This window comes from Hemicordylus capensis, chromosome 2 (assembly GCF_027244095.1).
Source record: "Hemicordylus capensis ecotype Gifberg chromosome 2, rHemCap1.1.pri, whole genome shotgun sequence".
Taxonomy (NCBI): domain Eukaryota; kingdom Metazoa; phylum Chordata; class Lepidosauria; order Squamata; family Cordylidae; genus Hemicordylus; species Hemicordylus capensis.
The window spans coordinates 345,918,097-345,935,354 of record NC_069658.1 but is presented as its reverse complement, the minus strand read 5'-3'; the positions used below and the strand labels follow the sequence as shown (position 1 = coordinate 345,935,354).

The following is a 17,258-nucleotide window of genomic DNA, read 5'->3' as shown; positions in this document are numbered from 1 at the left end:
TGAATACAATTATTTTTATAACTTTAATGATGATAGTTGTTACTGCTTTCTGATTGGAACTTTACATGCTTATGCACATTAAATGACCAGCCACCCAAGAATACATGTACCACATCAATATGCCAGACGTTTGCGGCCACTTGTTTACTGGCTTTTGCCTCCATGTTGAAATGTTCCATTGCCCAACTACCTGTTTTCCACTTACCAGCCCCAAATAGCAAAACATTTTTTTAAAGAAGCAGAACAACCAAAATGCTTTCTAATTATCACCTCCATCTCCCCCCTCCCTTATTGCATAGAAGTGCAGGCTTCTAGTCCATGTCACTTCTATGCAATACTTAAACATCTTAATCTATATGCTATGAATATATATTGAGTGTGTGTGTGTGTGTGTGTGTGTGTGTGTGTATAACTAAAGATAGATAGATAGATAGATAGATAGATAGATAGATAGATAGATAGATAGAAATGAACTTAAGCTAGCACAAATTCCCTGAGCACAATATTCTTTGAGCATGATGACTTGAACATAATAAGTATCCTGAGTATAAGTATCCTCAGTATAGCATCTCATCTCCAGCAACAGAAGCAGACATCGTGAGCAGAGACGTTACCAAAACGAACATGCACAAGTGGAGTATCCATCCCAAATATTTACAAGAGATATTCCACACATGGGGGACACCAGACACAGACTTATTCGCATTTCCAGAAAACAAGAAATGCAGACACCACTGTATATGTGCAGGTATAGGGAGACAATCCCTGGGGAGATGCGTTTATGCTCCCATGGCACAAGAAATTCTGTTCTGTTCATAGAATTGAACAGAAGCCTTTTAAAATAATTAATTCAAACTATAGGATCATAATATACTATGACTGACACTTTGCTGTAAAATTCCAGTCTGATGGATGAGGGAGTGAAAGAAGAGGGAAATATTTGGGGGGGGAGCACCCACTACCCCTTGCTGTCCCTTGAAGTCGTCCCTGAGTTACAGACTGAGCCAAATATTCTTGTGATACCCTGGGAATTATCCTGTGGAAAATAGCAGGCACTGTCATTACTCTAATATAGAAACACTGGAAGGCACATACAGCCAGTTTCATATCGGCTGTAAAATTAATCAATATGCGAGTACATGCCAGTTTTAAAAGAAGTATCTTGTGGGGTGGGTATGCCCCTGTTCTAATATGGATGCAAGTTATTTTTTTTCTTGCATGTGATCAGTGTTGCATGTGATCACATTGATTGCGTGTTGCATGTGATCATTGATTCTAATTGTGCTACTCTATGATATATAGACTAGTCTGTCAACAGTGCTTTTGTATGGAATGGCTCAGATTAGATAACTTTTGAGGTCCCTGTTAATTCCCTTTTTATGTGATGTCTCCAAATGCTTCTTTTTTGTACAGAACATGTTCTTGGCTATCATTAATGACACATACTCTGAAGTGAAAGCTGACTTCTCCGTTAACCCAGGCAGAGAATTTGGGATTAGTGACCTTATTAAACAGGTAGGAATCTAAAGTTGCCGTGTTTACATATACACATTCTTAGCAACAAAACAATTAATTAAATTATTGTATTAAAATAATATTGTATAACTTTTAAAACAGGATTGATTTGTTTTTTATCTCCCAAGTTTGAAGAAAAGAGAGATGGGTTGATATCAGATTGTAAGAAGGTTCTGCATGGATGGTTTAGAGCAGGGATTCTCAACGTTGGGTCCCCAGATGTAATCCCCAGCCCCAGTGGCCTTTGGTTAGGGATTATGGGAGCTGAAGTCCAATAATATCTGGGGACCCAACGCTGAGAATCCCTGGTTTAGAGGGGCATTACTGGGTGTGGTGCAGCTCAATACCTTGATAAGTTCCTTGGACAGAGGAGTGGAGAATGCACTTAGGAAATTCACATATCATACAAAATTTGGAGGAACTGTAAGAAAACTAGGCTTAAAATTTAAAATGACCTCATTTAACTTGGGAGGGGTGATAGCTCAGTGGTAGAGTCCATGATTTGCATGCAAAATATCCCAGGTTCAATCTCCAGCACCTCCAGTCGAAAGAGCTAAGGTAAGAGCTGAAACAATGGAGATCATGGTCTACTCCTGATACCAAGGAAAGCTGCTGGCAGTTGCAAAGGCAAGACAGGACTAAGACCAGATGCCCTCAGAACTCATCTCCCCAGCACAGCAACCCTTATCCCCTGGTGGCACAGTGGTAAAACTGCCGCCCTGTAACCAGAAGGTTACAAGTTCGACCCTGACCAGGGGCTCAAGGTTGACTCAGCCTTCCATCCTTCCGAGGTCGGTAAAATGAGTACCCAGAATGTTGGGGGCAATATGCTAAATCATTGTAAACCGCTTAGAGAGCTCCGGCTATAAAGCGGTATATAAATGTAAGTGCTATTGCTATTGCTATTATCATTCCACCCCACCACAAGCCCACAATGCACCACGGGGGAATTCCCCCACCCCCTTACAAGTATCCTCCTCTGCCTCCCCTTAACACAGAAACCTTTCCTACTCCCTCTGCCTGGAGTTTTCTTCTTCACATCCTTGCACCTCCTTAACTTGCACAACAAGACTCCAGCAAGCATCACTGCTGCTCCTTAGCTACTGGTCTCCCCACTCTCCCTGCCTTTTGAAAAAGTAGGGGACAGAGAATGAAGCAACAGAAAATTGGGACTCACACTTCCAGCAGCTCCATGGCCCACCCATTGTTTTTTTTTTTTAAGGGAGAGAGAGCTGATAAATTAACAGCAGCAGTAGGGCAAAGGGAGGTGCAGTGGTGATGGGTGGCTTGGCCAACTGGCCTCCTGAGGCCATTGCCTGGCCTTGACTCTTGGGCAGACTGGCCCTGGCTAGGACTGCCATATGGAAAAAAGGACTGCGCTCTCGTATCTTTAAGAGGTGCCCAGAAGAGGGAATTTCAGCAGGTGCAGTTTGTTATGCAGGGGAAAGAAAAGCTGCACCTGAAACTCCCTCTTTGGTATATCTATTAAAGGTACAAGAGGCCTACCCCCACCCGGACAAGAGATCTCTGGCTTTAAGACCCTGAGCTTTTCATTCTTCTTGTAGTCTCTCCCTTGGAGGAGCCCTGCCATGTCCCTAAAACCTCCTCTGTTGCCCCAGGAGCAGAGGTGATGTTGTGCAGGGCCGAACTCCAACACCAGAAGGGGAATGTTTGCCTGGCTGCTATGGGCCTTCTTGTCAATGGGCCTACTCAGGAGGAGAGGGAGGCCAACTCGGGCACCTGTTTTGCATCAAGGCCAGCCTGTGCTCCAGGAAAGGGTGGGGTTCATGGCTCCCACATCACCCCACCATTTCTAGGCAGACTTTGCTGGCTCAACAGCTTTTGAATTCATACTTTGCTAGATCTGAATATGGACTAACTCTTAGACTTGGGAAATAAGTGCACTATTGTATTCAGAACTGATCATACTACCAGAACTGTGGTCAGTTCTAGGCTCCATATTTCAAGTATAATGCTGATAAATTGGAAATGATTTAGAAGGGAGCAACACTAATAATTCAAAGCAGAATACAAATTTTGTGAGAAATGCCTAAAGAGACCTAGTAGTTTGTTTAAAGAAAAGAAGATTAAGGTGGGGATATGCTCTCAGTCTTCAGATAACTGTAAGAAAGTCAGAAAGGAAAGGGGTTATCAGGTTTGCAGCATTTCCTCTGAGAATAGTAGTGAACCATTCAACACGTAATAGTCTTAAAGAACAGGAAGGGAAATTCTAACCATTAGAGCTGGTCAGTAATGTAATAAGCTATCTAGGATGTTGTGGGACTTCTTTCGAAGAAGAGGTTGAGTGCACATTTGTTAGGGGCTTGAGATATGGGTATATTGTTTAGGGGCAAGTGATTGGACTAGATGAGCTATTGGGGTTTTCCCAGGTCTATGGTTTTGTTCTCTGAGATCTTTCTCTATCAAGTAGTTACTCACTTCCTGCATAGCCTTTCTAACTGCTTTATTAAGAAGCTGCTTTAAAGGGTCAACTCACTGAAGACCTGTAATAGTCCCATTTGAGTGTGAAATGCAACTTAGTTTTTTTCAGTGGGTCTGTGGTTGCATACTTGATGAATTGCATTTGCCACTCATTGTTAGGGTTGCATCTCATAATAATGGCTCACATACCATGCTGTGAGCCCCTTTTTAAAGTGACAGGTCAGCTTGCAGCATCCACGCCTGCTAAACCCCACCACATGGCTTGTGAAGGTGTGGAGGAGCCATGGCTACAAAAGAGTGCATCCTCACACTCCCTGCTGCTACTCCCTTTATTCCCAAGGAGACACACTCCTTCGTAGCCATGGAGCCAGCCTCCCCAACTTTGCAAGCTTCACTGTCAGGATTTAAAGGGGGCAGAAGCAGCAAGCTTGCCTGTTGCTTAGACAGGTGGCTTGCTGTGCAGTATGTCAGCCAGTAGGAGGGAAGTCATTTTGGGAGGTTATTCCTCTAAAACAAATGTCCCATATTGCAACGCATTCATGTTGATCCCTATGCAGGGATGATATGCTGCAGGTCTTGTGACTTGTGAAGGAACCCCGGGTGGTGGTGTTAACCAAGAATCCTTTTTGGCAAAATAATATTTTTGATCACTTTACTAGCACTTACCCTTTTGGATTCTGAGCTATCAGACTTACACAAGGGGAAAAATAAACTACTATCTTCTGTGACTGATCATTTGCATATTTAAGAACAGGTTTTTGTTTTAAGAGCAACAAGAGAGCTGTTACTAATTGCCCATTTATCATGCAATATTCCAAAAACAGAGGCATTTTTTGCTTGTTGGAAGCCTCTGCCTCCATTTAACACGATGAATCCTGAAATAACATAGCTCTCTGTTTGTTATATTGTGCTTAGAGTTGCAATAAAGCTCTAGTCAAACTCAAACTGAGGAATGCATCGCAGACCGAAGACATGCCAAGGTAGGAATCCACTTCTGGCATCCTGCTGCTTTTATTTCACTTTCTGTGTGCTCAGTTCCATTGTGCAGGCTAATAATGACACCACAGGTCAAGGCAAACTGGAAGAGTTCTCCTTCTGAGTGTTCTTCAGCACAGGAGAAGGGGAGACTCTGGTCTGCTTTGTATGCATCCAGACAGGTGGTTTTTCATATTATCTGCTACAGATAATTATACAAGGAAGTGGTGTGGCTGTGGTGCACTGTGTGATCAGTTGCCAATTACTCCTATTCATTCAGCAGTTCTGGGAGGTTTTCATGAAGAGGTTTGGCACTTTGGTTCATCCTCCCTGCAGTTGGTCTGGACAGAAGTCTGGACAGAACCATCACCTCTTCCAGGTTTCAGCTATGGAAGGTTTTGGAGTAAGGACATAGTTCTATTTATTTAGGGGAAATGGATGCAATTTCACAAATGCAGTGTTTTAATTCAAATAACCCAAGCTGTTGGAGATTAGTATGAAACCAAGAGTGGCTTTATCATTTGCAGTTTATGGCTATAAACTATTGTCTTTGTTTTCACTCAGAATGTTTCTTACTTATCTGTAATATTTGAAATCTTGAATAAACGTACTGACTGGCATGATGCACAGTCCTCCATTACTGGAAGGAGGGCTGCAGGTGTGCAAACAGTCTTCTTCGGTGACTGTACTAAAGATAGCTTTGTGCAGTGGTCCAGGTGCAGAGGCGGATGGGGGAAGTGATTTTTGCATCGCTCCCCTCCCTCCCCAAACCCTTTCTAGTTGTAGAAATCAGTTTCTAGTTGTAAAAAAACTGTTTGCAATCAGTGTTCTCTCTAATTTGTTCCATCTGTGTGTGGAATGACTTTTGTTCTGGGCAGGAGTATCAAGGCAGTGTGTGCACACAAGCATTCAGAGTGGAGCCTTCGTGATTCAACCCGAGCGGGATCTAAAATTGAGCAGACAACAAAAAACCTGTGAGCACAGGCATGTGTGCACATCTTAGAGGGAACACTGTTTGCAAGGCTTCCCCTCCCATTGCCCGATGAATCCATTTTGTTCTAGCTCTGTAAATGTTGGGCCCTGAATGACTATCCCTCTAGTTTTCCCTTTTCGACAGCCCCTGGCCATCAGTCAGACTGATATCTGGGCATGGAAATCAAGTTATAGCTTGAATCCTGTGCTAATCAACATCCAAATAATCTTGAAGCCTGTGCTTATCATACAAATAATCTTATACTCTGGTCCTAATCCCACTCACTTAGAAGAAGGTCCTCCAATTTTAGTGGAACTTGTTTCTGAATAAGAAAGTAGTAAGGATTGCAGTTTTAGATGTTTCAGGTAGCTAGATGCCAATCCTGACAATGGCTTCTGAATGTCGGTCGTGTTGTACTCTTGTACTAGTTAGCCAGAACAGCAGATTTACGTCCTACTGAGAAACTAGGGAAAATTTTCCCCCCCATCTTTGTAAGTAAATGGGCTGGCCATTTTGCACACGATCCAGTGAAAATTAAAAACAGTTATGTTTATTTCAGTGGGGGAAGACTTAAACCCACACTTCTACATTCTCCTGAAATTAATGGAACTTAAAAGTACTTAGTGGTAGTTGGGGCATGTTTGTTTGTTTTTTAAACGAAAGATGCCCTGGAAGTTATTCACACATAGCTTTATGCCTTGAGGTATCTGAATGTTTAATTCGGGGCATTAAATGGACAGTTCACATAGTGTCAGCTCCTCTCCACAATCCCTGGCAGATCTTTTTCCTGTGCATTCGCACCAGCTGGTTCCGGGTTTTTCCTCCAACAAATCCTTGCAGAGGAGGAGGTGAAAGACCTTTTGTTCTGTTTTGTTAGTTTGACAGCCTTGCGGAAGAACAGCATGATGGGTTGCCAAGGGATCAAACAGCAGAACACATAATCTCAGCCTGCCCAATCATACCCAGATCTTTGCTGATTTTTACAATGAACATGCCTTTGTGAGTGAATGCTTCATCATCTCATGTCCCCCTCCCACAGCCCAGAGGCAGGGAAGTTTAAAGTAGAAATCATTGCATTCTCTGTCATGAAGAAAAAATGCAGGCAAATCAGCTAAAAAAGTTGGGGGGCTCAGGTTACAGCAAGCTGTAGTCTCCATTCTGCATAACTAAAGCCAATGTTAAGACCCACATTTTGCAGTTTGTGCTTACATTTAACTCAGGAATTTCTTCCTCCCCCTCCCCTGGACTCCCTCCACAGAATTTAACCAATCTGCTAACCCGTCCCCCAACCCGCTTGATATTGCAAATACTCAGAGCAGACCATACCCAACAGCTGTCCAACTCCCCTTCATTGAGTTTTGAAAAATGTCGAGTTTTGAAAAACAGCACTCCACATCAAGGGGAAGCGGCAGGGCATAACAGGCTTTTTTCAGAAGCCTCTGGAAATAGATGATTATTTTAAGCCAGACATAAATTGGGCTAAATCAGAATGTGCAGCCTCGATTTGGGGGGAAACAGTCCTGTCTATACTGGTCTCTGATGGCCCGAAAGGACTTTGAATTAAAGGCAGCTGATATGTGGACTCATCCCAAAGGACATTCGAACTCAAAGTTCGAATTTAGTTTTAGTTTAAAACTAAAATTCGAACCCTTTGTGTAAAGTCTCTTGCTGATGGCAACTACTGAATCCCTATCAACAGACTTTTTAGGGCCCCAGTAATGGAATTCTCCACTACTACCCATTTCTGCAATTGGTGAATCCACAGGAATGCCCACATATAAAATGTGATCTTCTAATGGGTCAGAAGTGCTAGGTTCTCTGACTTATTGCACAGTCAAGCACTAAGGCCCTGTGGAGGAATGGCAGGCCTTATGCTTTTCTCTGCCTTCAGAATTGGAATAAAAATGTCAGAAATGCTACCATAATGCTCTCTTTGGTGTATTCTATTTATGTATTCACACATTTCACACATCTTTATCTTGTTTCTCCTTACAACAAACCTGGTAGTAAGTTCCATTTTCCAGATGTACCTGTGGCTTTGTCACTAGCACTCCATGAACCCCTCAAGCATTTTAATTCAGACCTCAGAGTGTACTATTCACCAGATTTCATAGACTTTTCTTCAGAACACATTCATGTCTTATCACAGTTATATCCCACCTTTCTCCAAAGAACTCACGGCGTGCTCAATGTAGGCTACCCCATTTCACCTTTACAATAATCATGTGAGGTAGATTAGGGTTTAAGAGGAGGGGTGAGGGTGACCTAGGTCTCTCTGGGCCAAATCCAGCCCTCTGTCCACTACACCACACTAGATATTAAATGTATGTTGGAGATGCAGCTCCTGATGGCATCGACTCTTAGCACCAGCAACCCTATTAATATTGGGGGCACTGGGGTAGAGACAGACAGCAAGATCATTCCCTTTCTGGCTGTGCTTTCTCTCTTTTACTTCCCTTTTGTTAAACTGATAGTCTCAGGTTTCATCTATCACCTGAGAAAGTGACTTCCTTCTTCTCCCTTCCCCCACTTCCTGTATGAAGCCAAAAAACCAAGCATGTAGGTTTTATCTGTCTCCTTGATGGCTTTGCTAAATAAACTACTTAATTTGGAACTTTAACTCCATGTCTGCAGACAACATTAATTAGCAGTGCTCCCTTACCTTCTGAGCTTCCCTCCTGAGCTTTCTAACAAGGTATAGGCTTCACATTCATCCCACAAGTCATGAGCTTGCAACCTTATGCTCAGCAAGTGTGTTTCCTAAGTACCACAACATGTAGCAGTGCATTTCCACATGATATGAAAGTTGCCTTTAGCACCAGGTTATTCTGTGACTAAAAGCGGGGGTGGGTGGGTGTATAGCCATGTATAATCAACAGTTCAAAAAACAGGATAATTTTATTGCTGCTGCCATAGTAGAGACTGTGTCTATGATCCATCTCATGTTGAAGTCAAAATCCCAGTGATTGCACCCTGTGACTTTGAAGGGAGGAGGAAAAATCCACCCCGGCCTTGACCCAGGTGCATTAAGAGCCAAACTAGAATGACTTGCAACACACCACCACCACCACTCATCCATGTATCTTCATCACATCTGCTGAACAGTGTTTGCCTGCCTCCACGCTGCACTGATGGCCATGTGCAAGGGTCAAAAGAATGCTGGACACAGTACTAATATGATGTCATACATCAACTTCAGCTAGATGTTACTGTGGAAGAGAAAGGGATTGGAATAGCCACATGTTTTGAGTAAGGTCCAAAATTTGTAGTGCTTTGGGCAGGAACCTCTGGTAGAAAAACACATCCTATACTCTTTCAATTTTGGAAAAAACAACTTTACTCTTTTCACCCAAAATAAAAATATCAGTCTCTCAATTATTACATCGACCTCTCACCTGAGCTTCCATTTTGTAGCTGACCGATATTTCTCCCATCTAGATAAGTGTCCAGAAGTTGTGCTTACATGGATAATTGGTTTCCTTGTTTTCTTGTATGACCATTAGAAAAGTACAGTCAGCCTCCAGAGGAGATGGAACCGACCAGTTCTCCAGTGTGACTCCTTTGGATAAGGTAAGAATCTTAATGCTTCTGTTTTCCATCCATGAATTCCTATCCATATCCAATGGCAAAACAACAACGAAACAACATGGATCAACTCTATGGTGCAGGGTGTAAACAACACTGAAGTGTATTAATTTTTTACAATCTAAGGGTAACTGTGTAATGTTGACAAAAAGCAAAAAGATAACATAGTTTAACATAGTTTTCTTTGATAGCAAAACCTTCCACCAAGTACTGAAATGCCAAAAGGTTTTGCAGTTTGTACTTGGGTTTTTTTGGTGCATGATCAGTGGCGGCCAGTATGGGCAGTGCTGGCCGGCTCATTCTCATTCTTCTTAGCCTGTCCTGGGTGCTTCACTCTCTACCGAAAATCCCCAACCCAGTGAATACTAGCCTGTGAGCCTAGGCAAGACAGCAGGGGTAGAACGAGAAAGGTGAGAACAAGCCTCACCTTGACCACCCCAACGCCGCCAATACCAGCTGCCACTGTGCATGATATTTTAAACTAGAGTTCACAAGTGGGGGCTTCTGAATGAAATCTGATCCCAGAGGAATGCTACTTGGCCCTTCTGTTGCTAATTAAGAAGTGGAAAATTTCTTCCGAATTTATTATTTTGCATGGAAGGGCAAGGATGCTGAGCCCCTCCCTCTACCCACTGAAGGGCTGGAGGAGTTCCAGATGGAGGACTTCTGTCAGCTCCTGCACTAACCTGCCTTTGGTGTTATTATTGGGCATCTGCGCTTGGCAGTTCTTGTGCTACTTCACCCCACTATTTTCTGTGGGTGGATGTAGAAGTTGCGGTCTCTCCCTATGACTCCAACTTTCGCCACCTCCTAAAGTGCTGAAATGTAGTTGCAATAGAGCAATTCCAATTTACTGTGTTTCTAGCTTACCGATCTTCTGTAGCATTTCACCCTCACCACACAAACTTCTGTCAAAATTCCCATGGAGCTTGGATTGAAAGAAATCAAGGGTCTCCTTATTCTCTTGGCCTCATTGCTGATGTCTTAATAAAATTACTTCCTGAAAATCCTGCTGAGTTATTCCCCTTTCATCCTCTCCAATTATCCCTGGCTGCAATCCTATGTACACTGTCCTAGGAGTAAGACCCATTGAAGTAGTAGGACTTACCTCTGGGTAAACATGCATCTACTGTGCTGCAGTGATCACAATTTAATTCCTTTTTTTTAAAAAAAAGATACATTGCTTCAATTACTGGAGAGGGGGACAATAAGTACAACAGCACAAATACTGCTTTAGAAATAAATACATACATACATACATGCTTGTGGGGTGTACCCAGCAAGGAAGCGGAGGAGGAGGAAGATTGCTAGGATTGTTGCAACCGGAGGAAGAGGGCACGGAGGATACTACACTGGGCTGTCTTTGCCTTTTCCCCTGATGCTTTGGTCATATGCTAGATTGGGAAATCACTACAATATTTATAGCTGGTTTGTTTCTTGTCAGAATGGGATGAAAACTGAATGCATGGTAGACCCTTGTGAGGCTATTATACCCCTCAAATTTCAGTTGGATACAACCTGGAGTTCGCGCAAACATACTTTAAAGTTTTGAGGCCATTTAAATCTTCCTGATCTCTGCTGTCTTGGATAAGTAAGTGAAGAGTGCTACTGTGCAAACACATCAATACAACTTTAAAAAAAATAGAAGGGCCAAAAGATCATTGCACTCTGGTGTGGAAGGAAAGGGGCATGTGGGGGCATGCCTTTTAGAGCCAATCCTCACATACTTCACCACCTAGGCAGGTAAACACTAAAAGTTTGCACTATGGCCCACCCACACCTTTCCTCTGTGCACAATATTGTTGCTTCTGTGATCAGTTTAGGATAGAAAGACGGATATTTCACAGAATGGTAGGCTGTTTTCACAGGGAAGTAAGTGGTGTGCAAAAACATCACCTGGACTGCCAGCAACATCACCTATATGAGTTGGTGGTCATGTTAGAATAAGTCATGCTCTGGCAAGATTTGTAGTCACTCCTCTGCTTTCTGAGTTTTCAGAAAAAGCTTCACACACATTTTGAAACATCTACACCATCAGTAAGACTAGAAATGTGGGTTTCAAGAAGCTTCATTTTGCTGTGGTTTTATGGAATTACAACATATCACCCAACCCTTCAGGTACCCTCATCTTCAACCCTTTTGTTTGTATGAATCAATAACAGGAATGCTTTTTAACAACAGAAACTGGCTTGCCTTGTCAACTGGAGCTGTCTTTTCCATTGCATGTGTATTCTAAAACATGTTTGCTTGAGTAAATGTGTTATGCAGTATGTGAGCAGAGGGGAAGTTGCTTAAGAATGGCTGTTTTTCCTTTTGTAAGTGTGACTGACTGTCTCTTGGCAGGATTCTAGCAGGAAGGACAAGTGGAAAGGATCTCGCGATGCAGTTTTTCATCATGAATTACAGAAGTATGCTGCTTTGTGTCATTGTCCCCAGTACACAGCTTTCATCTTCATTCATTAGAGGACTAACAATGACTAACAATTTTCAAAACAAAATCCCTTGCCTTTTTAATATGAATTTATCATGGGAGTTTCACAGGGGCGTATCTATGGTGGGGCAGGCAGGGCACATGCCTCGGGTGCCACTTGAAGGGGGTGTCATTTTTAAAAATTAATTTTTTTAAAAATGGCCACCAAAAACAAAATGGCCACTGCGCATGCTCAAATGGCCTCTGTGAGGCCCTAGGCCATACCAGGCTTCGCAGAGGCCATTTGAGCATGTGTGGTGGCCATTTTGTTTTCAGCGGCCATTTTAAAAAAAATTAGAAAATGGCCACCGCACATGCTCAAATGGTCCCTGCAAGGCCCTAGAGGGCAGCGGGGGGGAGGGATAACCTTTGCAGACCTCCCCATGGCCTTTAGGAAGCCCCCCGAAGGGGCTACAGGTTTTTAAAAAATTAATTTAATATAATATGTCACTGTATACATATTCAGTTTGGCACTATGTACAGAGAATCAGGGCTTGTGAATACTGAGCTGAAGCTTATGAGCTAGGATTGTATTCATTTGCTCTTACTTTGCTTCTTGTGATAAGTGAGTTAAATGTGATGTCTTAATAATATGACTATTAATGGTGAGTTTGTCTTTGAATCAGTGTGAAATCCTTAGTATTAAGGCCCACTGAGAGTTTCTTGCTCTCTTTCTCTCATTTTAATGGTCTTTCTGAAATACTAGAATATATTCCAAGCAGTGGAATATACTCTGCATATCCTTTAATTATTTTCAGAGTATCTGGGAAAAGTCAAATTCTCCAGTTATTTTTAGAACTTATGTAATGGTGATGCTACAATGCATAGTAGAGAATTAGACAGGCACTTCTGTTTAGTTTTCCAAATACACCTCCACATCGTATTTGGGTATTCCATGAGCCCCAGCATACTGAAATTTGTCGTTTCCCAGCATTTTTTGGTCTGGCTACATCCACTGCTAAATAGTTTTTGAAATATTAAAAGATTAACGAGCTTGACTTGTATTTTTCAGCTGATATTATGGTAAAGTTATCTGAAAGATGAGTGTCAGATGTTTGGATAGGGGGCGCAATTTCAGTGCTTGCCCTAGGCACTAGTTTCCCTAGATACGTCTCTGGAGGTTCAACTCTGAGGCAGCTTCTGAGCCTTCTCTAATATCTCGTTAAGAAAATGGCTGAGTTGCCTCCACCACCACCACCACCACCTCCTCCCCACTGCTTCAGGGATTACATGCTGAAACTAGCCTGAAATTCAACATTCTGTCCAGTAGAGGGTAGCAGAAAGATCCAGTCAGATGCATGACCATATAAACAGCAAGCCCAAGGGAAGCAGGAAGGGCATGTTGCAGATACATGGAAATATAATCTCTCTTTGAAAAACTAACTTTGATTAGGCTCTGTTAAAGATACTGGAAAAATGAAAAAAGCAAGCAATCAGCATTTCACTGACTCTACTGGGCTTTCAATCCTTGATTTCTTCCCTAAGCATAAAAAGCAGAAAGGTATAGTTACTGCTGGGGATGATTCATCACTCCTTGCTGTAGGCTGGTGCTAGTGCCATTGCCGAGTCATTAACTTACCCAGACACAGATTTCGATGCAATGTCAAAATAACACACAGGACTCTAAATAGTGCTCAGAAGCATTACACAAAAATAACTGGAGAAGTCATGCAGGAGATTTGATGAAGAGAAGGGCTGAGATGATTAGGATTAACATCCTAATTTCTGGCACTGGAGCTTTGAGACCTATCCCCTGCCCCCTTAATAGGCAAGGGTTCTAGAGCCCACAAATGCCCGGCCCTCCTATGCATTTGTTGGATTTTTATTTTTCCCTTTGGTTCTAGGCTTTCCAGATGTACAGCAGACCTACAGAAACAAATGAAGGACTTGACCACCAAGTTAAATGTGACTGTGAGAAATATTCCAAGTTACAGAGATTCACCAGACAAACAATATTGAGAGGTGAGGAGTGAGGGCGAATCAGGGGTGTAGCTATAATTGAGCGAATAGGTTCAAAGAGCCCAGGCCCCCTGAGCTCCTGTGGGGCCCCCAGCTCCACCCCTCCCTCTCTTCTTCATTATCTCACTCACTCTGAGGGGCTACCAGAGAGAGGGATGAAAATAGGCCCCCTCTCCCCTAGCTACGCCCCTGGGGCTAATGTTATGACTGGGGCTCAGCCCAGTGCTGGGCTGTTCTGAAACAGCAATCACAGCATTAGGCACATGTGTTCCCGTTAGCGTTGCTACATCTCCATTGTTCTGTTTCTGATGTGCCACACAAGGATTTGTATGGAGCAGAAGAAATCATTCATTGGGGCAGGGGCACAATCTTGCAACTTTGTGTCTTGGTGATAACCAGTCTTTTTGTCTTTAAGGTATTTTCAAGATAAATGGTGCAAAGCTGGTTCACTCCAGTGACCAACTGTTAGATATGATAGTAGTTTTCATAGCAGTTAAATAAGACTGTATTTTTTGTATGCTCCATGTATATTAATACTTGCAATTTATTCTAGTTCTCTCCTTTGATTCTTGCCCTGAACTCAGAGTGATGTACCGATGTCACACCCAAACTAATGCAAGTGAGAGCATGCTATTTTTCATGCTAGGCATATAATTAGTATTTTAGTTCTCCCCCTGCCCAGCCAAAAAGTAGGAATACACTCACTGCCCACCTTGTCATGTGATGAGGAAACCATCACAATTTTCTGTGCCATGGAGGAAGTTAAAAGGAATCCAGTACAGGTCCCTTCTATTTAGTGCTTACAGGTGACTGAGTAATTCCAGACATTCAGTTCCAAGCACAGGCAATACTCCACTGTCACACATTTGTTGTGTGGCCTGCAGATGGATGCAAGTCTGTTTATCTTTAAACATCATAGCTCACATCATCATAAGCTTTATTTCAGTCCACAACCAGCATGTAAACAAAATACAAGAATACAGGACAGAAAATTCAATCCACAGCCATGGCTCACATCCTGCGCAGTGAAACATGGGCAGCTGAAGCACTGCCTGTGCCACTGTGTCTCTGTAAACAGCAGAAGAAGGCAGTCCCAGTCTAACTTGAAGTTGTGCAATATTCCACAACCACACTGGCACACACAACAACAACTTGGGCAGTGCTCCAACTTGTCACTGTAGAGTTTCCTCCAGCTCATGTCACATATATCACAATGCCCCCACCACACATTTTTAACACCTGTAATTTATAACCCTGGTTAAACCAAAACATGGGAATAGTAGAGCCAGTGAACAATGAACTGGTGACAGTGAACAGTCACCAAATATTCAGTCCAAAAGGAGGAAGTCCAAGGAAAGCAAGGAAGAGCTCCTGTTCTCACTGTGTAACTGTTGATGAAATAACTGGACAAGCAGGGGTCACAGATCACCCTCTAACCACTGGAGGCATTCCCCCTCAAAGAGCTTTTCTGTCTGCCCCAAAAAGTACCTCCCCCCCTTTAATTGTTCCTCAAGCTTTCCCTCTTGCCTGTATTCCTGTGGGCAATAGAAATAAAGCCAACAGGATGACATCACATTTCAATTGATATATCTTCCTTCCCAAGCACCCTCTGCATAAATTGTCACAATTTGCTTCCCTCTCTCCTCATATGCTGTTGAGCATTATTCAGGAAAACAGTCATTCATAAACTTAAGGCTAAATGACATATTATATTAAGCCTATCGTTAATCGATAGTGGCTTAAAACCAGGCATAGACAGGATATACGCTCTCTCTCTCTCTCTCTCTAATGGCCACAAAAACCCCAATGTGGATCGAGACTATGGTGCATGGGGAGGGAGATAAACACTTTCCTTCTGCTTTTTTATACTGAAAATCTCTTCTGAACTGGCTCTTTGCAGCAAACAATTTCAGGGAGATTTTGAGGAGGAAAAAGTACAGGGGGAAATGTTAACCTCCTTCCCACGTGCTGCAGTCTCAGTTCAGATTGGGCCTCCTGTGATGACTATTTTAATAATATAAAAGGAACAGCTCCTGTTTGCGTCTGGTTTTAAGCCCATCTATTAATGATGGGCTTAATGTTTTGTGTAATTTGACCTTTTAGAGCAGGGATATCATAGTTTCCCAGCAACCAAACTGGCTGACTCAGGATGCTTAGTTGTTTTAGGGTCCATTCCAGTATCTCCACCATAACTTTCTGTTCTGTGTTCTCATCAGTATATAAAGGAACCATCTATCTTGAGGGTCACTTTATGTTTTACAAAACGCGTGTATTTAAATGGCAGTGGGGATTTCCTTCACTGCAGGTCCATTGATTGGGGAAGCTGTGCACACATTGGTTTCTTTATCTGCAATATATGAGAAACTCTGTCAGCTTTAAAATACACTAGAGATTAGGGTTGTTTACAGAACAGAGAACCTGCTCCAATTGTGATCTATTCCAGATATACTTGTATTGATTCGCTGATAGAAATGGGCAGCTTACATCAAATCAAGCTGATACAGAGGGCCAAATCAGATCAGAGCCAATACATTGCCCATAGGAAATAATGGGAAATCACTGAAATGCCTATATATGTAAGTTTGCTTTTAAGATAAATTGGGATGAAACTGAAGTGCAGCCCTCTTTTAACGCATTCTTCTGCTAGGACTTTGCCTCCTGAGTGTCAGGCAGATAGGCTGCCTAGGCTCAGGTTCTGAGACTGTAAGCATGCTTGAGCCAAGGAACCAGGTAAGAAATGTTAAAGAACAAATTCTTGCTGCTATTAATTTTTTCTTTTTAATTATTTTGATCAGAACAGAAGAGTCAAAGAACAAATCTTTCATTTTGGAAGTGCTGGGAGCTGGCATCCCTTCACGGATACTAAAAGAAGATTTTAATATGAAAGATTGACTATGCTAGTGATGTATTAAGCCAAACAATGTCATGAGAAATTAAATAAAGTCATTCAGTTCTGCATCTGATTAATTAGTAGATAGTTTGTGTTCAAGGGACTAAAAAGAAAGATAAAACAGTCTAATCCTGAGAAACTAATTGCATGTAGAAACAAATTTCCACATGTGCATTCAGATATTCATCCCATTCGAAGCAGTAGGGATGTGCACGAACTGGTTCAGCGTTCTATTCCTCAAACAGCAAACCAGTTTGCAAACCCCATGTTTGAACACTTTAAGGCATGGGGAGGGTGCCCTTACCTCCCCCACCATGCTTCTCCCTCCAGCACTGCTTCAAAAACCACTGGCGCGGGACGGCTGTATGCCCTCTTGCTGCCCCGGTCAGCAACATGTGCCCACCACTTCCAGTTTTATACTGACCAGGGTGGGCAGAGGGTATACAGCT

At 42.5% G+C, this 17,258-nt stretch overlaps 1 protein-coding gene across 12 annotated transcripts in view; it reads left to right on the top strand.

Annotated features, from left to right (window-relative positions):
- Positions 1–16,882, top strand: part of PKD2L2 (polycystin 2 like 2, transient receptor potential cation channel) — a 55,231-nt gene extending 38,349 nt beyond the window's left edge. For 3 of the 12 annotated variants that reach the window (XM_053302681.1, XM_053302671.1, XM_053302678.1), the window contains 5 exons: positions 1,414–1,515; positions 4,873–4,937; positions 9,409–9,475; positions 13,805–13,922; positions 14,473–16,356. In XM_053302681.1, coding sequence (XP_053158656.1) covers positions 1,414–1,515; positions 4,873–4,937; positions 9,409–9,475; positions 13,805–13,922; positions 14,473–14,573 — 453 coding nt within the window. In that variant the 3' untranslated portion in view covers positions 14,574–16,356. The other 9 variants (XR_008317661.1, XR_008317662.1, XM_053302675.1 and 6 more) reach the window with 9 other exon arrangements.
- Positions 16,883–17,258: the final 376 nt, after the last annotated feature.